The following is a 23,777-nucleotide window of genomic DNA, read 5'->3' on the forward strand; positions in this document are numbered from 1 at the left end:
TCATCCCCACCCCAGCCGAAAGCGTGACACCCCAGTGCCTTGGGAGGGAGCAACTGGGGCTGGGGGCAGACAGGGACATGGACGCAGATGCAGACGTGAACAAGGACAGGGACACGGACACAGGAGCAGGCAGGAGCAGCCTGGGGAAGAGCAGACACAAGAGGGAAGGCTTGTGGACAGAAAGGGAAGGGGGTGGAGGGTCAGCAAGGGATAGAAGGGGAGGTGCGGGCATCCCTGAGAAGACACACCTTTGAGTCGATCCCTTCCAGGCAAAATGCTTTCAGAGGCTCCACATATTTGCCTTCTGGGTCCACAGAAAAGTGTGGGAGCACAAGTCTGAGGCCTGTGCGCCCCAAAGGGAGAGAAGGAGATGTTCAGCAAAGGGACAGGAGGACTTGGCATTACCCCTTCACGGGTCTCACACCATCCCAAAACCTCCCATGAACTCAGCAGCGCCCCGAGCTGCTGCCACTGCTCACGGCGGTGATGACCAGCTCCAGCCTCCGTCCTCTTGGCACCCTCCCTGCAGGTATTGATGTGCGTGGAGGAGATCCCCCTGAGCCGCCTCTTCTCCAGGCTGAGCACTCCCAGCCCTGCCCAGACTTGGCACTTGAACTTCAGCAGCAGAGACCATTTCACTGTTTAGCTAGACCGAAGGCCAAAAAGTTAAAGGATGTGGCCTGTGCTTGTACCGTGATTCTTTTTCACTCATTGGGCTGGTTTTGGTTGTTTTGTTGGGGTTTTTTTAGGCGTTTAGTAACTGGGAACTTTCTTATCCTTTCCGATTTTTCTGAACCCCACCCTTTTGCAGGGAAATGTGCTCATGAGGAGAGGAGTCCGTGCGCCCTGTTTGCTTGCAGAGCTGTAGCCTGCGTCAGCCTGCACTCGTGGTTCTGCTCCCTTTTGGCAATACACAAACGTCTAGAGCGGATGTAAATTAAGTGGTGCCCATGTCACAGCCCTGTGGTGTCACGCAGGATGTGCCACCAAAGGTGTGCGACAGCCTTGACCCGCGTCAATGAGCATCAGGTCTTTGCACGCCTGAGGGAAGCACACGGCCTGATGGTTGCTGACAGCGCTCTTTAGGTTCTGTTGCGCTGCAGAGCTTCCAATGAACAGCCGGGATCTGCAAAGCTTTCTAGAAATTGTCTTTGGATCTACTCTCGTACCGGGGATAATTTCCAATATGTCAAGTAAGATCATGGCATGAGCTGAGGGTACGACATCTTCTAACGGTAATAGAAGTTGTCTATCTCTCTGGGTGGGGTGTAATGCTCAAGGGCCCCCCCATCTCCACGGGAGAGTGGGCATTACTGTAGCATCTACTGTTGTCGTTACCCAAAACTGATTCTCTGCTCCTGTCAAGGGACAAAACTGATCTACTGACATTCACAGGGATAGAGAAAATACTGACTTTTTTATTGGTTCAGAAGAGGGGTACCCCAGGGGGTTCCCAGCCCCACACTTCCCACCCACTGGGGGAAATTGCTGAAGCAGACACGGCGCGGCCGGCAGCAGCGTCTCCAGCAGTCCTTCAGGCGGTGCCAGAGCCGGGTGCAGCAGTGACACAGGCACCGTCCTAGTGGGCACAGCCCTGGGGAAGCCTGGTCACACTCCCTATTCAAAGGCTTGCCATGCTGCTGCCTCTCCTCCTCCAAGGTCTTGACAGTGTCCAAGAGCTCCAAGAAGAGCTCCCTCTCGTCCGTGGCCTTGGCTAGGGGGCTGCTGGGCGGCGGAAGCACAGTCATGGGGCTCTGCGCCCTGTCCCTCCTCCCTTCCGCATCCATGGGGGTGTTCCTGCCTGAGCCTGGGGGGCTGCTGGTGCTTGGCCCCATGGAGTTGTTCTCGCCCGGCCCCACGTTGCTTTTTCTCTACACTTCTGCCAGGCTCCCCCTGCCGAGCTCCACAGGGCTGCTCCTTTCCTTCTCCTTCACACTTGTGTCTGCTCCCGTGTCCTTCTCCTTGTCCATGTCCCCATCCTCAGCCTTATCCGTGTTTGCATCCACTCACGGCCACTCCACTCCCAGGTGCCGGGGCTTCACTGTGGCCCCCAGCTGCTCCTGCGCCGCCATCCTGCCCAGGGGATGGAAGGGCTCCCCGGGGAGGTTCTGGTCACAGGCTCCCGCTGCCCCTTGCCAACGGGCCTGCAGCACCTTCAGCATCTCACAGCACTGCCTGGCCATCTCCTGGGTGCACTCGAAACAGCGGAGGAGCTCCATGATCAGCTCCCCTTGGTCCGTGGCCATGGCTGGGGGGCTGCAGGGTGAAGGCTGCGTGTCCACAGGGCTCTGCGCCCTGTCCCTGCTTTCCCTGGGGACCGGCTCTTGCTTGGTCCTTGTAGGCATTTCCAGTGGGGGCTCCTGGCAGAAGGCTGGCCCTGGCTCCTCCACCCTCCCCTTGACAGCCCTGGGGGGATGGCACGGTCCTGAGCGGTCGAGTGCTGCCAGCTCCGCCATCGCACCAGGCCAGGGCTCCGGGAAGGAGTAGAGGGAGCTGAAGGTAGAGCAGCCTCTGTCTGTCATTGTGTTCATGGTGGCCAGCGGGGCCCATGGGGAGAGGGGCTTCCTGTTCAAGGCCTCCGCACTCGCCCTGCAGAGGAGGAGAAAGAGACCCCGCTGCACCCCAGACCCCAGCGGGACCTGCGGGCAGCACCCCTCCTTGGCCGGTGGGCAGGGCTGCCCAGCGCAGGCAGGGGCAGGGCACGGGGTGAGGGTCTGGGGCAGCATCTGGGGTCTCCCCCACACTCGCCGCTTCTCCTGCTTGGGCCGGGATTTCTCCACTCCTCCATCCACTGTCTGAGAAGCTGCGGAGGGAGGAGACAGAGTGAGCGGCCAGCAGCTGCCGGCACAGCCCCGGCTCAGGGCTGCCGTGGTGTGTAGGCCATTTGCAGGGTTCTCGGTGCTGGGGCCACTCACCGCTCTGCTTCTCTGGCCGGGCTCTTGTCTTCCTTGTCCGACGCTTCTTCTTCTTCTTCTTAAACCACTTCTGCAAGGTTCCGAGGAGCTGTGTGAGACGGGAGCACCTCCCAGTCCCACACCACAGCCCCCCACGGCACCCCACACCACCCCACGCCATCCCTCGCCACCCCACGCCGCAGCACAGTGTGGTGCAACAGTCACCTACCTGAAGCCGCTTGCTCTGCAGCACAGATGAGAACACGCTGAGCCCCATCACAATCAGGAGGAGAGGGCCCAGGGGAGACACGGCGTCAGAGCGCCCCATGGCACCGACTCCGGTGTGGCTGCGGTGCTCCGAGTCACCAGCACAGAACCGCGATGCGGCTCCCCAGTGTCCTCCTGGGTCCCCAGTGACGGGACCCGCAAGACTGCTGGGGTGTCAGAGGCCGAGGCTGCAGTCTGCCCAGACAATGCCAGACTGCGGTGCCCAGCATCCGCTGACAGCTCCAGTGGGGACCGCGTCCCCCATTTATAGTGTGGCCGGGGTTTACGTGCCCGCTTTGTGACATCGTGGGGCAGTCAGAGCCCCGCTTTGTGACATCGTGGGGCAGTCAAAGCCCCCCTTGGCGACACTCAGCAAGGGATGAGGAAGAGCAAGAGAAGGAGGGTACTTGCCCCAAGCTGCCAACAGGACTATTTCATAGCATGAACATCACGTTCGATATAAGTTATAAAGTCTGCTGTGTAGTTCGACTCTCCCGTGATGGCGGTCGTCCAGAGAACTCCTTGCCGTAGTCTCGGAGCCCTGAGCCCTTCCCTTCCTCCCGAAGCCGCAGCGCTCGCAGTGTCCCCCATTGGCTGTCCCCTGCTGGGAGTGCACGGCTTCCTGCTGATGGAATGGGCTGGGTGTAGTCCTTGGGTATTTTATATTGATATCGGGATTGACACTGCTTCTTTAGCATTATTAATGTTAATTCTTTATTTTTATCCTATTAAATCGATTTCTATTGCAACCCTCCTGTTTCCTTGCTTTTCCCCAATTCCCCTTCCCGGGTGGGGAGGGGTCATCGGGTGAGAGAGTAGTTGTCTAAAGGACAAGAAATTGTGGTGGGTTTCTCAAACCATAACAAGAAGGGAGGGAGAAGGAGGAGAGAAGGAGAAGGGCCCCACCCCTTCAGGGCATGGTTTGGGTGGGAAGGGACCTCTAAAGGCCACCCAGTGCCACCCCCTGCCCTGGGCAGGGACACCTCCCACCAACCCAGCTTGCTCCAAGCCCCGGCCAACCTGGCCTTGAACCCCTCCAGGGATGGGGCAGCCACAGCTTCTCTGGGCAACCTGGGCCAGGGGCTCACCGCCCTCACAGCCAAGAATTTCTGCCTCAGATCTCAGCTCAGTCTCCCCTCTTGCAGTGGATACCCCTTCCCCCTCGTCCCATGGCTCCCCTCCCTCATCCAGAGTCCCTCCCCAGCTTTCCTGGAGCCCCCTGAGGGGCTGGAACGGGCTCCAAGGTCTCCCCGCAATCTTCTCTTCTCCAGGCTGAACTTTTATAGATATTATTTAGTATTCCTGCTGAAAAATGAGAACCCCTGTCTGACCCTCTGGTTTCATTTCAGTCAGTATCTGGGAATGATTTCCCACAAAAGTGCTTTGACCATTCCTGGGGGATCAGCTTTCCTGGTAGGAAAAGCTTCTACTCCTCCTGAGGGTTGATCCATGATTACCAGCGGGTGCTTAACGCCTTCCACAGGAGGCACGTCAGCATAACCCATCTGCAGCCTTTGGAATGGGAAGTATGACCACGGTTGCCCTCCAGCCTCCTGCTTGGGTTTTGCACCGGAAAACTTCCAACCTGTGGGCCAAGAACTCACAATCCCCTTTACTGCCATATGTCTTCCGGGGACTGTCCACCTTTTCTCAATCTGGTTAAAAATTGTCACCCGTGTTGAGGAATGGCTATATGAGAACGGACACGGCGCCATGCAGGATTGTCAGAAGTAAGCTATGCCTGCCTGCATGGAGAATTCCGAGTCACGCTGATAAGAAAGATGCTGAAGGCCGTGCTGACCTTCCTTAAGTCAGATAAACAACTTTGAGAAAGTAGACTGTGAGAGAACAGGAACAAACCTGGACCCAAGAAACTGCATGTAGGAGGAGTATGAATAATGTAATCTTTAGCGCACAGCCAATAGTTGTAAGACAAATAGGCATATCTAAGTATAAGAGTATAAAAGTCTGATGAAGCTGCAATAAAGCTGAAGCTTGCTTTATCACTCATATTGAGTCGACTGCTTGTTTCCCTCGCTCGTCGCACACGCGTCCATGTGTTTTATCACAAAACCGCCTAGCCAAAGCCATTGAGTATTTTCTTGGTAAGACGGGGCTTCCCCCAGTAGTCCAAATTCCAGTTTCATCTTTCGTGGAGGAGGGAGGGATCCCGAGTGCAGGGCCCAATTCCATTTTTACAGAGCAAGGCAGCGTTACATCTGTCCCTGTCGTCTGACCAATGGAAGACACGTCTCAGACAGACATCAGGTAGGTGAGCCCAGCGATTCTGCTCAGCTTCGCTGTCGTCTTCCATTGAGAAGACAGTTTTTCACTTCTCCTCTGGGTGTTGAGCCAAACCTAGAGGAAGACTCTCTCCAGCAGGCTCCTGAAAAGACCAAAGTCCCCCCTCCAGAAGCCCATGGTGGCAGTTCTGCTGACGCCCTTCCTTGCTTCCCTAAGAATCAAAAACTCTGTCATTTCATGGTCACTGTGCCCAAGACGGCCTCCAACATCACATCCCCCACAAGTCCTTCTCTGTTCACAAACAGCAGGTCCAGCAGGGCTCCTTCCCTAGTGCGTTCCCCCACCAGCTGTGTCAGGAATTTATCCCCACACACCCCAGAAACCTCCAAGACTCTTCCCTCTCAGCTGTATGGTGTTCCCAGCTGATATCTGGTAGGTTGAAGTCTCCCACCAGGGCAAGGGCCAGCAATCGTGAGATTTCTCCCACCTGCTTACAGAATATTTCACCTGCCTCTCTGTCCTGGTTGGGCAGTCTATAACAGACCATCATATCAGCCTTGTTGGCCCTCCCCCTCATTCTTACCCAGAAACACTCAACCCCAGTGTTTACCATCATTAAGGTCTCGATGTTCACAACACTCCCCAACATACAGGGCCACCCCACCTCCTCTCCTTCCTTGCCTGTCCCTTCTGAAGGGTTTGTAGCCATCTAATGCAGCACTCCAGTCGTGCGAGTCAGCCCACCACGTTTCCGTGACAGCGACTACGTCATAGCTGTCCTGCTGCACAATGGCTTCCAGCTCCTCCTCTTTCTTGCCCATGCTGCAGGCATTGGTGTGGAAGCACTTCAGCTGGCCTACTGGTCCTGACACCTTTTTGCTGGAAGAAGGCTTCACTCCTACCTGACCATTCCCAGGAGCAGCTGTAGCTTCTAACCCATCAACGACCCTTGTGTCTCTGCTGCCGGATTCATCCCTTTCCCCCTTCAAATCTACTTGAAAGCCCCTTTGATGAGCCCTGCCAGCTCCTGTGCAAGGATCCTTTTCCCCTTTTGAGGCAGGTGTATCCCATCTGTCTCCAACAGGCCTGCTGTCCTGTCAAACCATGCTGTGATCAAAAACCCCAAAGTCCTGCCGCTGACACCAGGCTCGCAGCCAGGTATTGATCTGCTGGCTCTTCCTGTTGCTTTCCTCATCCTTCCCTGGGCCTGCAACGACAGAGGAGAACACGACTTGCGCTCCTGAGCCCTTTCCTAGTCATCCCAAGGCCCAGAAGTCTCTCTTGATCTCCCTTGGGATTCTCGGTAACAGATCATCTCTGCCTGTCTGAAAAATTAGGAGCAGTTAATAATCGGAGGCGGGGGAACACCGCGGCGTCCTGTGAGGGAACCCCCGAGCGCCGCCATCAGCCGCCGCTGTGGGCCGGGCCGGTGCCGGGGCCGGGGCCTGGGGCGGGGCTGCGCCCGGCTGTGGGGCGGCTGAGGGCCCGGCGCCGTGGCCTGTGCTCCAGAGCCCTCAGCAGCTCCCTTGCCCTTCTCTGGACACACAGAATGGTGGGAGAAATAAGTTCCGGTCCGAATGAAATAGGCTCAGGCAGAATCCTCTGGGAGGCACATTTTTATTCACGCTCTTGCAAGAGCGGGTGACCTAGCAAGTAGGCACACTTTCCATTCTTGAAACACCACACCTTTTTATTTCCTAATCCCGGCCCAATTTTTCCCTCCCCTCTTTCCTGTTGGTTGGGTACTCCAGGGTTTACAGTCTGTGCGAGGCGCCTAAAATTCTTGCCGCATGTCCTGCCGCTGTTTGCTTCTCTTTATGCTACACCTAAAGGGATTATCTGACTGGTTGATTTCTTTCCTTTTTGGTAAAAAAATTGCTCAATGTCATTAGCCCTGGTTAAATGTATGACTACCCTTCCAGACGCTAATCCAGTAGGAATCACTTTGTCCTTTTGTCTGTGTGATAAGAGATGTTCTACAAGCCTTTGCTGGAGCCTCTTTGTCTCAGTCATTCCCTTATCGTGTCACCTCTGATGGAAACGGCTTTTCTCCTTCGGGTCAGGCATGACAGCTTTTGAGAATTTTGAATATCCTTGGGATGCTCAAACCAGCATGTTCCTAGTGTTATGTCTCTTGAATACGTTGCAGGTCTTGTTTAGGGCTAAACGACTATTTAAGACTACCGCCCAGAGATCTGCTCCGAGGCTGGCTAGGTGAGGAGAAATAACTGGCCTCCAGACGATCCAATGTGAACCAACAGAAGCCGTTTATTAAGCACAGATCATCACCTTTTATACCCTGTGTTGTCGCCGTACACGCGACTCGCTTATTTCTGATTAGCTAGTTACGCTGTCCACGCGCTGTCCATGCAGTTCGTTCACACAGCAGATTGGTTACAAGAATTCGCATAGTAAATTGCTTAGTCATTAGCACAACATGTTTTCTGCCTTCTCAGTTCCCGTTTTTGCCATGTACTGATTCCATCTTCTACCACCTGTTTTGCTCTTGCTCTAATCTCTCATAGTAGGGAGGCTGGCTCACATGACCATTTTCTCTCAGACACATTCCTACAATCCCCCCTTTTTCTTCTTGAGCCAGCCAGACCTTATGCATGGCATTTTCTATCATGTCAGTCACTTTGCGGAGAACACACGAGGCTACCATAACCAATAGTAATATAACCAACAATAGCATGAGCCCTTGCTTTAGTAAATCTGATAACCATCCCGTTATACCCCATGAGCTTAACCAATCATCGAAAGCTTTTTGACCACTTTTAATTTGGACATGTTATCCTTCAGATCCTGCAACTGCTTATGAATGGATGATGAGTGGTTGGAAAGGTTCATGCAACACATACCTTCAAAATCTTCACATCCATGACCCTGAGCTAACAGCAAAAAATCAATAGCCGCTCGATTTTGCAACGTAGCATGCTGAATGCTATCAACATCAGTGAGCAAGCTAGATATGATTTCAGTTGTAAGGTTTATCTGTTTACTTGCCCAACACCCTATCTTATTCAACATATTCAATGCCATGGCTGTTCCCAGCGAAGGAAGAATACTTAGCCCTATTCTTTGTCCGAGATTCGGGAACGTTATATGGTCGTCACAGGATGGAGTGAAGGTACGAACTGTTCTCTTGGCTCTGTGTTTACTGTGTGCTCTGCTCACTGTGTCTTTGGCCGTACGCAGGCCTCTGCTCGTAGATCTGCCCCATCTCCCCCTTTTTTGTTTAACACCAGACCATTTATTAACAAGGTGGCCATGACTCGTGCTTCTACTCGTTGTGACGCTCTTAGCAGGTTATATATCATACTGAACACAATTAAAAACAGAATCAAGAAGAACCCTGCTAAGGCAATAAATACCCAGATTCCTAAACTTAGCCCAGAAAGCCAATTTCTTTGGATTTACCCACGAGAAATCCTTTTGTAATATTTCAAATACATTGCGGTTCATTAAGTCTTGAATGTTTAGTATTTGAGCTTTTAGCTGGTCATGTAAAGGACGAATATTTTCTTGCAACGACATGTCAAAAGCACCTTGGAGATGGTGTTTAACCATTTCTCAGCCATGTAGCAACGTATTCCAGGGGAGAGATGTAACACAAAGTCTTCGAGAGTTGTACTCCCAATCACAATACAGAGAAAGACGTGTTTTTAATGCGTTTTGCCGATTCCCTATCCATATTACTGCTGTTTTATACCTTACTAGCATTAACTTTACACAATAAGATTGATTACATTCTTGTATACTTGCATTTTGAGCCGAAGCAAAGAGACGGATGAGAAGTACAAATCATTACAGAATTGTCTTGCTCGCAACTTCTATTTGTTGCAGTATTATCTGTGGTTAGCATGCACCCCGATTTAGGGTGCTTATAATACACCTTTGGTTGTTCAGGCCATTCAACACTTCTTACAAAATGTCGCTCTACTGCTGTGGATGACAAAGAAGACATGTTTAGAAAACTTAAAACATGAGTTGCTTTATACACTCACTCTTGAGGTGTCATACCTACGGGATTCCCCCTTTTTTGTTTAGCAAGCATGGTTTTTAAAGTATGATGCATACGCTCCACAATTGCTTGCCCAGTCGGGGAATGAGGAATACTGGTGACATGTTTAATACCTCATATCTGTAAAAAAAAAAAGACCTGTACTTTAGCGGACACATAAGCTGGTTCATTATCAGTTTTTATAGTTTTCGGTACTCCCACGACTGCGATGCATTGCAACCAACGTCGAATAACATCACAAGCCTTCTCTCCTGTATGAGCAGTAGCTACAACAAAGTGAGAAAACAAATCAACTGAAACATGTCCAAATTCCATAATGCGCGTAACATCGGATTGCCAAAGTTCATCAGGCGTAAGCCCTCGCGGGTTAACCCCCGCAAAGGATGGCAGAGGAGCCAGCTGCTGACAACCGGCACACGTTCACACAGTATCACGTGCTTGTTGTTGTGTCAAAGAAAATTGCTTCCTCAATGCCTTTGCATTTTGATGAAAAAAAATCATGCGACATTTTAGCTTGCTGCATAATGTTGGGAGTTGTTACCAACAGTGTGATAATCCGCAACTGTGTTTCCCTCAGTTAAAGGGCCAAGTAAACAGCTATGAGAGCGTATCTGGACAATAAAATAAGGAAACTGTCTTTTTCATAAAAGCAACAGTAATTGCAGTAAGAGACTAAATAACCATTGGTTCTCTACTTGTTTTAGAAATGCTCCTTCAAGTCTTTGAACAATACCAGTAACACATTGAGATTCTGCCTACCTTTAGCAGTTCCTGTTGAAATAAGTCCAAAGCCTTTACTGTGTCCCTGAACCATCTGCAAACACCGAACAGGTGCCATCAAGAGGCTTTGGTGCTAGCAGGATGCGCGGCTGTAAAGGAATTTGTGAAAGTGACTGTAATAGTCTGTGCCAGGGGAAAGAATAATTTATTTGCCCAATATAATGTACTAAGGAGGTTAAGACTTTGTGCTAACCAAGGGTCAAGGTCATCCTTTTTGGTGGGGACATGTATGTGGCTTGGATCCATTCCAGAAAGCTGCTGACAGCACAAACGACCCTGGAAAAACAATCGCGGTAACATTTCAATCATCGTAGTTACTGGTTTTGAAAAGGTATGTGGCAAAAATACCCACTCTAGTGCAGTCAGGCTCTTTGCGAGTGCATCATCCCACTGTCCTATCAGGGCATAAAGTTGAAATTCTTGTAGGAAGGTGTTCAATGCGTCTTGCAGCAGTAGTAGACTATATCTTATCTTGCAACATGCTGTAATGCCTTCGGAGCTGTTGGGGTTAATGAACATAGAACTTATGGGGGGGGGGCGGGGGCAGACACAGTGCTTCAGGGCATCCCCTGTATCTTCAAAGTGCGCTCATGTCTCTCTCCCCCTCGCTCATGTCTCTCTCCCCGTCTCTGACCCGAGACAGCCCCCTTATATCCTGCACTGGATTGAGTGGAGAAGTACAGGCTAGAGTCACTGCACGCGTGGCCAGTGCACGCAGCAAGTCCCACCAGACTCTCCTGCACTGGACTGAGTAGAAAAGTACAGGCCAGAGTCGCTGCACGCGTGGCCAGCGTATGCAGCGAGTCTCACCAAACTCATGATCCAGCTTTGCTAACAGCGGCTGTCTGATACGTGACTACATTGTTGTAATCCCGTCTTAGCTTCTTCTGTGAAGGTCGGGTTCTCATGGATACACACATAGTTTTTAGAGCAACATATTCTACAACTCGTACGAGGGTACGATGCAAAGCGGCATTTACAACTGATCGTATAATGCTTATTACACACGGCAAACAGCATACTAAACATAACAGACAAATTCCTTCCACACAGGCAATGAGTATAATTTGCTTCAACCAACCCCACCCCCAAGTCCAGCCAGCAAAGAGATTTCACCCAGTGGTCTCCACAAGTTGCTGGTTCGGTCGGTGCAGTTCCTGCAACTGGGCATGGATGGATTTGGAGTGGTCACTTAGATTCATACAATGCAGTCCTTTAAAATCTTGACAACCATGTCTGTGAGCTGAAAGCAAAAAATCAGTAGCAGTTCTGTTTTGCAATATCGCATATCGAATACTATCTACATCCAGCAACAACTCAGAAATAGCGGTACTAGTAGCATTGTTAAACTTATCCTTGGCAGCAAGAGAGTCCTTGTTATCACGAATCCTTGGCAGCAAAAGAGTCCTCGTTAGCAAGAGCGCATGCGGACTCCCTGTTCTTGCTGGTACTGTGCTTTGATCTTCTTCCACAACAGGCCAAGATTCTCAAGCAGCTAGATGAGGTGTCTGTGAGTCCATCACAGGCTTATGTCATCCAAACGTTTTTCTTGCCAGCACCCGAGACTGAATAACGATTGGTGTGATATATGTGTTTTCCAGCACCCAGGTGCGAGTCCCTTGAGTGTATTTACAATCCTCCTCGCCGATCTGCCGTTGCTTTCCCATATTCCACCCCCTTGCTCAGGAGACCGCTTCTGCTGGGTTCATTTTAGTCTCGCAGGGCATAACACAGAGCAATCTACTAAGGCATGCAATAACATACATGTTGGGGGATGCGGCGGGCCCGTAGACCCTTTGACAGAAGAGATAGAGATTGCAGTGTAGCCGTAAGAAGGCCGCGAGTTGCGTCATATAAGGGCAAAGTAACAAAAAGGAGAAAGAAGAAGATCGCTTCAGAGAAGAAGGAGAGTTAGGCTGTGAGGAAGCCAGATTTTGAGCAATGCGAACAGGATTTCAATAACCAATCGTATTGTAGCTACGAGCGCGTGTGCTATGTAACCTAACCAATTGAAAGCGTAGAAAGAACACGTGAACGGAGTGTCAACAAAAGATTAGATATATAAGAAAGCCAAGTTTGTAATAAAGAGAGAGCTTAACTTAACTTTTCAAGGAGAGTCTTGTCGTTTGTCCGTCCCGACTGAAACGACAATTGGTGACCCCGACGTGATACTGAGGAAGAAGACGACTGGAAATAGTCGTGGGGACGGAGCCCAGTGAAGCTGAAGACAGCGGGCAGAGCTGTTGACGGATCCGGATCATATTTCAGAAGACACCTGTAGTAGGTGAGCCACCGGGGACATGGGAGAGAAGTTAACTAAGGAAGAGCAGACTGTACTCTCCACATGGACGCTGCTGTTAAAGCGGCAGGGCGTAATCCTCCCTGAAGTGACCTTGCGAAAAATGCTATTGTGGGGAAAGGAAGAGGGAGTAGAAGTAACGTCGGTTACGGCATTTAGTGTAACGCAATGGACAAACCTAGGGCAGACATTATTTGAGGAAGCTACGCTAATGCGTAGAAAGAACACATGAACAAAAGATTAGATATATAAGAAAGCCAAGTTTGTAATAAAGAGAGAGCTTAACTTAACTCTTCAAGGAGAGTCTTGTCGTTTGTCCGTCCCGACTGATTCACCCAAGAGTACTCAGGGAGCTGGCGAGAGAGCTCACCACGCCTCTCTCCATCATTTATCAACAATCCTGGTCAACAGGGCAGGTACCAGATGACTGGAGGGTGGCTAATGTGACGCCCATCTACAAGAAGGGTCGGAAGGAGGATCCGGGGAACTACGGGCCTGTGAGCCTGACGTCGGTACCAGGGAAGATCATGGAGAGGATCATCTTGAGTGAGCTCTCACGGCAAGTGCGGGGCAGCCACGGAATCAGGGCCAGCCAGCATGGGTTTAGGAAAGGGAGGTCCTGCTTAACAACCTGATCTCTCTCTATGACCATGTGAGCCGCCTGCTGGATGCGGGGAAGGCTGTGGACGTTGTCTCTCTGGACTTTGGTAAGGCCTTTGACACCGTCCCCCACAGCATTCTCCTGGAGAAGCTGGCGAATCGTGGCATAGACAAGTGTACTTTTTGCTGGGTTAAAAACTGGCTGGATGGCCGTGCCCAGAGAGTTGTGATTAGTGGGGTGAAATCCTCTTGGCAGCCGGTCACCAGTGGTGTCCCTCAGGGCTCAGTTTTGGGGCCAGTTTTGTTTAATATCTTTATCAATGATCTGGATGAGCGGATTGTGTGCACCTTCAGTAAGTTTGCAGACGACACCAAACTAGGTGGGAGTGTTGATCTGCTTGAGGGAAGGAAGGCTCTACAGAGGGCCCTGGACAGGCTGGCTGGCTGGCTGGATGGATACACTACTACTGGACTGCACCTTCAGTCCAGTCGTGCTCATGAACTAGCACGGCCACTCTCGAGTCTTTGGTCGCGTTCAGTGAGAAACCAAAAGGACAAGCTACTTCAAAAAGTGCAGTTTATTTAAGCAACAGATAGATAGGTTCTTAGGGCAGCCGGTGATAAATACACTGTCTGCAAAGCACGTGCAAATGAAAGTATTGTTACATCTACAAAACACGGGACAAAGTTCTAACGATACAGCCTGGCTATACATGTAGAAAAGAGAGTCTCTAGAGAAATTTCTAAGTTTCCCGAGGAAGCCCTCGGTATAATCTAAGTCTTACCCAAAGGCGTCCCTATGGGGGGAAGAGAGGCTCAGCCCGTCACCTGCTCCCAGAAGCCAGTGATGGAATTCTTTGCGATGGTGTCTTCCCTGGGTATCCCCCCTCTCTCGGGCTATTTTTCTACTATTTGTTATCTTCGAGGTGGAGTTTGAGTGACTTTAGTCATACATACTTTTATCATGAGTGGTGTAAATTTTTCTCGCTTCACAATTAAAGGTCTAGTTTACGAGAAGCTCAGGGCGCAGGCTCAAGAAGGAGCGGTTGGACCTTGCAGGCGGGTAGCCTTCGGGGTGGAGATGTGTTTTGGTATTATAATGACATTCTAACGAGCAAAGTTCGCACAAAGGACAGCATTTCATCAAAATTTGGCAAAATGTTGGCTCCGAGTATGGAGCGGGCAGCTAATTGGCAGCTTATCTGTTTCCTGGTATCATCCCATTCCCGTATCCGCTATACATCCTAAGGTAAAGCCGCGGAATAATTGCATCCCGTCCCGTACCTCATGTAGCTTATCAGGGAACCACAGGTGTTGTATTCTTCATGCCAGCTGCGGCTGTTTTCTCCCTCAGAAGCCTCTTGATTTTCTACTTTTCCTTCCTGTGTGAACAACGCTGTACTTTTGTGTTTTTAGCCAATGTAGTATTTATTCCACAGGGGGGCAGCGAGGTCTGTCCCTGTCCCCGTCCCCCACCCTCTGCCCTCGGCAGGACAAGGTGAACCAGGTCCTCACCTCCTACCTGTGGGTCCGTCAGGCCTGGCTGGACGCCCACCTCGCCTGGGACAAGGATGCTTACGGCGGCATCGACAGCATCCGCATCCCCAGCAGCTACGTCTGGCGGCCGCACATCATCATCCTCTACAACGAGTGGGTGCTGCTCGCCCTCCCCCACCCCCCGGCTGCTCCCGGAGCTGGGGGGGCTGAGGCTGGGGCTGGGGGTGTTGCCAACGGGGAGCAGGGGGGGTCCTGGTGTGGGGGATGTGGGGAGACGGTCACCTCGACTGGGTGAGAAGGCGGCGGCAGGAGGTGCTGGCATCAGCCTGGTGTGCCACCCACCTGGCAGCTGGGATGTGCCACCACGGGGGTGACCAGGGGCAGCGAGCCCCCTCTTCCTGGGGGTGACGTGGGGAGGGGACACGGGGTTGGGGACCAGTGCTCGGCCCCGGCCCCGCAGACCCTTGCCCCACGTGGGGCTCGGGGCCATCCTGGCCCCACAGCGATCCCTCCCCCAGCACCGACGACGGCTTTGGCGGCTCGGTGGAGACCAACGTGGTGCTGCGCTCCGACGGGCACATCACGTGGGACTCACCCGCCATCACCAAGAGCTCCTGCAAGGTGGATGTCTCCTACTTCCCCTTTGACGGGCAGCGGTGCCGCCTCACCTTCGGCTCCTGGACCTACAACGGGAACCAGATCGACCTCCGCAACCGGCTGGGCACCGGGGACCTGACGGACTTCGTGGAGAACGTGGAGTGGGAGGCGCTGGGCATGCCGGCTGTAATAAATAGAATCATGTTTGTTAATCAAATCAGGCTTTCTTAAAGGCTGGTGAAAACTTACACTGTTTCGACTCTTCACATACTTAAATCCCAGGCATCCAGCGTGCTATCTGGTGCACTTTGATACCTCAAGGCCTAAATCACAGGCATCTGGTGTGTTTTAACACTTCAAAGGGAAGAGCTAAGTTGTGAGATAAGCTGAAAAGAGTCTCCCCAAGGACACTGATAAAGATGAGGAGCCTTCAGCCCCACCACCATCAGGAGGCGGGACAAGACCGACCCCCTAGCAACACGTCGCTCAGACACAGAATATACCAGGATTGACACATATACGGGAACCAGAAGAGTATATAATCAACTACTTTCGGGAAGTGGCTGTGCGCCGTTGGCGGAGCAAAGACTCCCCGGCCGCCCAGCGCTGTTTTGCTTGCTGCCGCTTGCTTCATAAACTAATTTGATTAATTGGACTGGTTCCTGTCAATTATTGGGCCACAATCTATAACAAATTTGGTGCCGTAACTCGGATAGAGGCAATTTGGCTGTAAACCTCACAGGGGGGCGCCCCGCTGAGTAAGCGGCCCCTGTTGGGGGTTTTTACACCCAAAACCTCTACCGACGAACTCGAAATTCGGCAGCAAGCAAATAAAAGCCGGCAACCCTGTAAACTTTGTGCACAAAGACCCGAACGAAGACTCAGGAGTGAGTAAGTATAGGCCGGTGATCCGTTCGGTTGGGGTTGGGTATCCTGGAGTGTGCCTGTGTGAGACGTCCACTTGAGGACGAAGCAAGTGCGGACCCCTTAGTAGTGCGGTTCCCATCTCCCGCGAGGGACTGGGCCACGAACAGGGGGAAAAGATTGTGTGCGTGTGTGAAGGCACTCCGGAAGATGGGACAGAAGAAAAGCAAGCCTTCTGATCCCATGGGTGGGTCGGTGCCTAAGGTTAGGTTACCCCAGATACCGCCAGACAGTTTGTTAGGATTAATGATTAAATATTGGGATGATTACCCTTCTAGGCAGGGTAAGGATAAAGCAAAAATGATACGTTATTGTATGGAAGTTTGGGGTGGGAAACAAATTAGAAGTGACCACCTGTATTGGCCCGGTTTTGGGTCCTTTGAAGATTGGATATGCCAGGCTTTACATATTTATGTTAATTCTAAGGAACCCTTTAGCCTGGAGGAGAGTGAATATGCACACTTGTGGATAAGGTCAGAGACTAGAGTAAATCTATATCACTTGAGAGAGAAGAAACAGGGGGGTAGGAAAAAAACCAATTTGTAGCTAAATCATGGACGGACATTAGAAAGAAGCTGGAGAAAGTGGAGGATTGGCAGGATAGGGGTTTGGATGAATTGTTAAGGGAAGCCCAGAAAGTGTATGTCCGCAGGGAGGAGGAAATACATAAGAAACAAGCCAGAATGTTGGTAGCTGCAGTCAGAGAAGGGCAAAGGACGTCAACCCCTGGAAAAGGGTTTGAAGCTCGCCAGATAAGACAGGAGACCCGAAAACCTTTAAGAGGGAGAGAATGGGGAACTGTGGTTTGTTTTTATTGTGGAGGAAAAGGGCATGTTAAAAAGGACTGCAGAAAGAGAATGATGGATGAGAAAATGTTCAAAGACTAGGGGTGTCAGGGGCTCTATTTGCTGGGAACCCGAGGAAAAAAAAACAAAAAAAACAAAAAAAAAAAACACGAGAGCCCTTGATAAAACTAAAAGTGGGTCCCCAGCAACAAGAAATTGAGTTCCTAGTGGACTCGGGAGCAGAAAGATCTACCGTTCAAAAATTGCCCCAAGGATGTAAAATATCCTCGGCGACTACACAGGTTATTGGAGCAAAAGGAGAACCTTTTGGAATACCCGTAATAAAGGATGTGTTTTTTGAAACCCATTCTAAGGTAGGGGTGGGGTCCCTGCTACTCATGCCTGAAGCAGACTATAATTTATTGGGCCGAGATTTGATGATTGAATTAGGAATTGGCTTAGAAGTAAAAAATGAAACACTAAAAAAAATTAAACTGTGTCCCTTACGAGTAATAGATGAAGAGAAAATAAATCCTGAAGTCTGGTACACCCCGGAAACAGTAGGTAAGTTAGATATTGAACCCTTTTCAGTAACAATAAGGAACCCAGAAATACCAGTCAGAATAAAACAATACCCCCTTCCTAGAGAAGGGAGGCTAGGTTTGAAACCTGAGATCCAAAGATTACTTGAAAAGGGGTTGCTAGAACCCTGTATGTCTCCTTTTAATACTCCCATCCTGCCTGAAAAAAAAAAAAAACCAAAAAAAAAAACCAAAAAAAAAAAGCCGGATGGAAAATATAGGTTAGTACATGACTTATGAGAAATTAACCAGAGAACAATAGCTAGATTCCCGGTGGTGGCGAATCCACACACCCTCCTGAGTCAAATAGGGCCCGATAATCAATGGTATAGTGTAATAGATCTGAAGGATGCATTCTGGGCATGCCCTCTCAAAGAAGATTGCCGAGATTACTTTGCTTTTGAATGGGAAGACCCAGATAACCATCGGAAACAATTACGGCGGACGGTATTGCCCCAAGGGTTTACCGAATCTCCGAACTTGTTCGGACAAGCCTTAGAACAAATCCTGAAGGGGTATGAGTTAAGTGAAGGAGTCACACTGGTCCAATCTGTGGATGATTTGCTCCTAGCTGGTGATAGCGAAGAAAAAGTGAGGCAGGAAAGTATTAAGTTACTAAATTTTTTGAGTTTACAAGGATTGAAGGTATCAAAATCAAAACTACAATTTGTTGAGAAAGAAGTAAAATATCTGGGACACAGACTAAGCAAGGGAACTAAGAAATTAGACCCCGAAAGGGTGAATGGCATATTGTCATTACCGGCTCCTAGAACTAAAAGACAGGTTAGGCAATTATTAGGTCTCTTTGGCTATTGCAGGCAATGGATTGAGAACTATAGCAAAAAGGTGAAGTTCCTCTATACCAAATTAACTAAGGATGGATTATTGAAATGGTCGGAGGATGATGATAAACAATTAGAAACACTAAAAACTGATTTAGTAAATGCCCCAGTTTTGAGCCTGCCAGATGTAAAGAAACCATTTTATCTATTTATCAATGTTGATGAAGGGACCGCATTTGGGGTATTAGCACAAGAATGGGCAGGAAGAAAGAAACCTGTGGGATACTTATCTAAACTCCTGGACCCTGTAAGTAGGGGTTGGCCTACCTGCCTTCAAGTGGTAGTAGCCGCAGCCCTTTTGGTAGAGGAAGCCCATAAAATTACCTTTGGAGGAGAATTGAGGGTATTATCACCTCACAACATCAGGGGAATTTTGCAACAAAAAGCTGACAAATGGATAACAGATGCCCCGGCTCCTAAAATATAAAGGCATCCTAATTTCCTCTCCCAAACTGGAACTCGAGGTAACAAGCGTGCAGAATCCAGCACAGTTTTTGTATGGGGAGCCGAGTGACAAAATAACTCGTGATTGTCTTTACAACATTGAGGAGCAAACAAAAATCAGACCAGATTTAGATGAGGAAGAACTTGGAGAAGGAGAAAAGCTATTTGTAGATGGATCATCCCGGGTAGTTGAAGGAAAGAGAAAATCAGCATTTGCAATCATTGATGGGAAAACATTTAGTGTAATAGAATCAGGACCTCTGAGTCCTAGTTGGTCTGCACAGGCTTGTGAACTATATGCTGTATTAAGAGCCTTGCAACTTTTAAAAGGTAAAATTGGAACCATATATACGGATTCAAAATATGCCTTTGGCGTAGTGCATACTTTTGGAAAAATTTGGGAAGAAAGGGGTTTAATAAATTCTCAAGGAAAAGGATTAATACACCAGGAATTAATAATCCAGGTCTTACAAGCATTACGAGGACCAGCGGGAATAGCCGTAGTACATTTAAAAGGACACCAAAAAGGATTAAGCCCATTAGTCAGAGGAAACAATCTTGCTGATCAAGAAGCAAAAAGAGCGGCATTAATGGTGATCCAGACTAAAAGAACTCGGGAGGACTGTATAACTTGTGGAAAGGAATCAGACGAATTCCCATGTTATGAGTGTTGGAAGGATTTTGGAATCGATGCAGTCCCTGAAGACTACCCCTGCTGCCGAGAAGATGATACCCCTCGTGGCTCAAAGCAACCGAGTTGACGAGCGAGGCAGAGGAGTACAAAGCTGTGGAGAACAGAACCCAAAGAGTGGGACTGTACAAAGACACTGGGAGGACTGCCTCAGTGTTAACCAAGGGAATCGCACGAAATGCCCCGGGAGGAGTGATAGCACTGAAAAGGACTGGGTAATTGGAGTGAGTGTTCAAACTAAACTTATTAGCCGGCCGGGTTTCCACCCTTCTCGCCACACTCTAATTTTAATTTTACTAAATCTTGTAGGTGTCTTATTGTTTGCACAGCAAGGGGGGTTGTGTGTTGCTCTGGATGAGGAATGCTGCGTATATGCAGATCACACTGGAGTAGTTAGAGACACCATGACAAAACTACGAGAAGGATTAGAAAAAAGAAAGAAAGAAAGAGAAGCACAGCAAAGTTGGTATGAATCCTGGTTCAATTATTCCCCATGGATGACTACGCTATTGTCTACCATTGCGGGACCTATGCTACTATTAATTTTGGGATTAACATTTGGCCCTTGTATATTGAACAGAGTAATTGAAATTGTAAAGGGCAGACTGGAAGCTGCCCATTTAATGCTTCTCAGGGCTAAATACGAGTCATTAGATCAGGAACCAGCAATAGAAGAAACATTAGCTTTAAGTCACGCTGAACTCCAAAGATTTGATGAACAAAATGGTAAATAAAAAAAAAAAAAAAAGGGGGGGGGATTGTAATAAACAGAATCATGTTTGTTAATCAAATCAGGCTTTCTTAAAGGCTGGTGAAAACTTACACTGTTTCGACTCTTCACATACTTAAATCCCAGGCATCCAGCGTGCTATCTGGTGCACTTTGACACCTCAAGGCCTAAATCACAGGCATCCGGTGTGCTGTCTGGGGCACTTTGACACCTCAAGGCCTAAATCACAGGCATCTGGTGTGTTTTAACACTTCAAAGGGAAGAGCTAAGTTGTGAGATAAGCTGAAAAGAGTCTCCCCAAGGACACTGATAAAGATGAGGAGCCTTCAGCCCCACCACCATCAGGAGGCGGGACAAGACCGACCCCCTAGCAACACGTCGCTCAGACACAGAATATACCAGGATTGACACATATACGGGAACCAGAAGAGTATATAATCAACTACTTTCGGGAAGTGGCTGTGCGCCGTTGGCGGAGCAAAGACTCCCCGGCCGCCCAGCGCTGTTTTGCTTGCTGCCGCTTGCTTAATAAACTAATTTGATTAATTGGACTGGTTCCTGTCAATTATTGGGCCACAATCTATAACACCGGCCACGAGGAACGTCATCACCTATGGCTGCTGCTCTGAGCCCTACCCTGATGTCACCTACACGCTGCTCCTCCGCCGCCGCGCCTCCTTCTACATAGAATCATAGAATCGCTGAGGTTGGAAGGGACCTTTAAGATCATCAAGTCCAACCTTTAACCTACCCTGACAAAAGCCACTTCTAAACATGTCCCTAAGTGCCCCATCTACCCTTTTTTTTAAACACCTCCTGGGATGGTGAATCCACCACCTCCCTGGGCAGCCTATTCCAATGTTTAATAACCCTTTCAGTGAAAAAATGTTTCCTAATATCCAATCTAAACCTCCCCTGACATAACTTGAACCCGTTTCCTCTCACCCTATCACTTGTCACCAGGGAGAAGAGGTCAGCCCCCATCTCTCTCCAACCTCCTTTCAGGGAGTTGCAGAGAGCGAGAAGGTCTCCCCTCAGCCTCCTCTTCTCCAGGCTAAACAACCCCAGCTCCCTCAGTCGTTCTTCATAAGGTTTGTCCTCCAGACCCCTCACCAGCTTTGTAGCCCTTCTCTGGACACGCTCCAACACCTCAATGTCCCTCTTGTAGCGAGGGGCCCAAAACTGAACGCAGTACTCGAGGTGGGGCCTCACCAGTGCCGAGTACAGGGGGGTGATCACTTCCCTAGTCCGGCTCACCACGCTATTCCTGATACAGGCTAGGATGCTGTTGGCCTTCTTGGCCACCTGGGCACACTGCTGGCTCCTATTCAACCGGCTGTCAACCAACACCCCCAGGTCCTTTTTTGACGGGCTGCTTTCGAGCCACTCCGCCCCAATCCTGTAGCGCTGCATGGGGTTGTTGTGACCCAAGTGCAGGACCCGGCACTTGGCCTTGTTGAACCTCATACCATTGGTCTCAGCCCATCGGTCCAGCCTGTCCACATCCCTCTGCAGAGCCAACCTCCCCTCAAGCAGATCAACACGCCCGCCCAGCTTAGTGTCATCTGCAAACTTACGGAGGGTGCATTCGATCCCCTCATCCAGATCATTGATAAAGATATTAAAGAGAACTGGCCCCAGCACCGAGCCCTGGGGGACACCACTTGTGACCGGACACCAACTGGATTTAACTCCATTTACCACCACTCTCTGGGCACGGCCATCCAGCCAGTTTTTTACCCAGCGAAGAGTACACCTGTCCAGGCCATGAGCAGCCAGTTTCTCCAGGAGAATGCTGTGGGAAACGGTGTCAAAAGCTTTGCAAAAATCCAAGTAGATAACATCCACAGCTTTTCCCTCATCCACTAAGTGGGTCACCTTATCGTAGAAGGATCTTAGGTTTGATAGGCATGACCTGCCCTTCACAAACCCATGCTGACTGGGCCTGATCACCCTGTTCTCCTGCATGTGCCGTGTAATGGCACTGAGGAGGATCTGTTCCATGACCTTCCCAGGCACCGAGGTCAGACTGACTGGCCTGTAGTTCCCCGGATCCTCCTTCCGACCCTTCTTGTGGATGGGTGTCACATTTGCTAACCTCCAGTCAGCTGGGACCTCCCCGGTTGTCCAGGACTGCTCATAAATGATGCAAAGTGGCCTGGCAAGCACTTCCGCCAGCTCTTTCAATACCCTTGGGTGGATCCCATCCAGCCCCATAGATTTGTGCAGCTCCAGGTGCTGAAGCAGGTCCCTCACCGTTTCCCTTTGGATTACAGGGGCTTCATTCTGCTCCCCATCCCTGTCTTCTAGCTCAGGGGTCTGGGTACTCAGGGAACAACTGGTCCTACTGCTGAAGACTGAGGCAAAGACTGCATTAAGTACCTCAGCCTTTTCCTCATCCTTGGTCACTATGTTCACATCTTCAGCCTGCTCCTGCCCTGCATCATGGTCTCCTTCCTGGCACCCCTTGGCTTCTACCTGCCGGCCGACTCCGGGGAGAAGGTCTCACTGGGGGTGACAGTGCTGCTGGCCCTCACCGTCTTCCAGCTGCTGGTGGCGGAGAGCATGCAGCCCTCGGAGAGCGTCCCGCTCATCGGTGAGCCTTGATGGCACCCAGGACCCTCCCATGGGACCAGGGCGTCTGCACCGGGGTGGTGGGCACCCCCCCATGCCAGGGGGGGTTTCGATGGGGGGAGGTGGGCACAGGTCTCTCCCCACCCCGCTGCGGCATCACCACCCATTACCCACGCAGGGAAGTACTACATCGCCACCATGACCATGATCACGGCCTCCACCGCGCTGACCATCTTCATCATGAACGTCCACCACTGCGGCCCGGGGGCCCGGCCCGTGCCCCCCTGGGCCAGGTGGCTCATCCTCCACCACATGGCCTGGCTCTGCTGTGTCTACGAGGTGGGCGAGAGCTGCAAGAGCCCCCAGCGGGTGCTGGGCAGGCGGGCGGGCAGGGAGGACACTGGGGGGCCGGGGGAGAGCCCCATGGAGGGGGAGGTGGGTGCCGAGGCAGGGGGCTGTCCCCGGGACCGCTGCCTGTGCCACCATGATGGCCTGCTGAGGAACGTGGGCTACGTCGCCAGCTGCTTCCGGCATCACCAAGCCTCCCAGCGCCGGACCGGCGAGTGGAAGAAGGTGGCCAAGGTGATGGACCGCTTCTTCATGTGGGTCTTCTTCCTCATGGTCTTCCTCATGAGTGTGCTGGTCCTGGGCAATGCTGCCTGATGGCCCCGTGGACTCACTGCCCCCAGGGACAGTGGTGGCCACGGGTGCCCCATGAGGGTGGCTCGTCCTGAGCCCCCCTTGGCCCTTCATGGACCTGCAGGGTGGAAGATCCACCAGCGCCAGGGAAGAGGAGCCTGAGAGCGGGAACCTGACTCGGCCGGGGCTGCCCCAGCTGCAGGGTTGAGGGGTCACGGCCCCCCGAGCAGTTGTCTGGGTGGTGACGTAGAGAAATATAGATGTAGAATCATAGAATCACAGAATGGTTTGGGTGGGAAGGGACCTTAAAGATCATCTCATTCCACCCCCCTGCCCTGGGCAGGGACACCTCCCACCAGCCCAGC

General features: G+C 50.8%; 1 protein-coding gene across 1 annotated transcript; it reads left to right on the top strand.

The window, feature by feature from the left end:
* The first annotated feature begins 274 nt into the window (after positions 1-274).
* On the top strand, positions 275-23,436 carry LOC128901319 (neuronal acetylcholine receptor subunit alpha-10-like). Its single transcript, XM_054183241.1, has 6 exons — positions 275-322; positions 14,607-14,758; positions 15,124-15,382; positions 20,788-20,883; positions 22,618-22,795; positions 22,952-23,436. The coding sequence occupies exons 1-6, from the start codon at positions 275-277 to the stop codon at positions 23,434-23,436; spliced, it is 1,218 nt and encodes a 405-aa protein (XP_054039216.1).
* The last annotated feature ends 341 nt before the right edge of the window (positions 23,437-23,777 follow it).

This window comes from Rissa tridactyla, chromosome 1, assembly GCF_028500815.1.
Source record: "Rissa tridactyla isolate bRisTri1 chromosome 1, bRisTri1.patW.cur.20221130, whole genome shotgun sequence".
NCBI classification, from domain to species: domain Eukaryota; kingdom Metazoa; phylum Chordata; class Aves; order Charadriiformes; family Laridae; genus Rissa; species Rissa tridactyla.

Excerpts from the sequence above, each read along its gene's own strand:
- LOC128901319 (XM_054183241.1), top strand. The coding sequence starts at position 275 with ATGCTTTCAGAGGCTCCACATATTTGCCTTCTGGGTCCACAGAAAAGT. Across the intron at positions 15,383-20,787 it reads AGTGGGAGGCGCTGGGCATG|CCGGCCACGAGGAACGTCAT; the intron begins CCGGCTGTAATA and ends CAATCTATAACA. Across the intron at positions 20,884-22,617 it reads GCCGCCGCGCCTCCTTCTAC|ATCTTCAGCCTGCTCCTGCC; the intron begins ATAGAATCATAG and ends CACTATGTTCAC.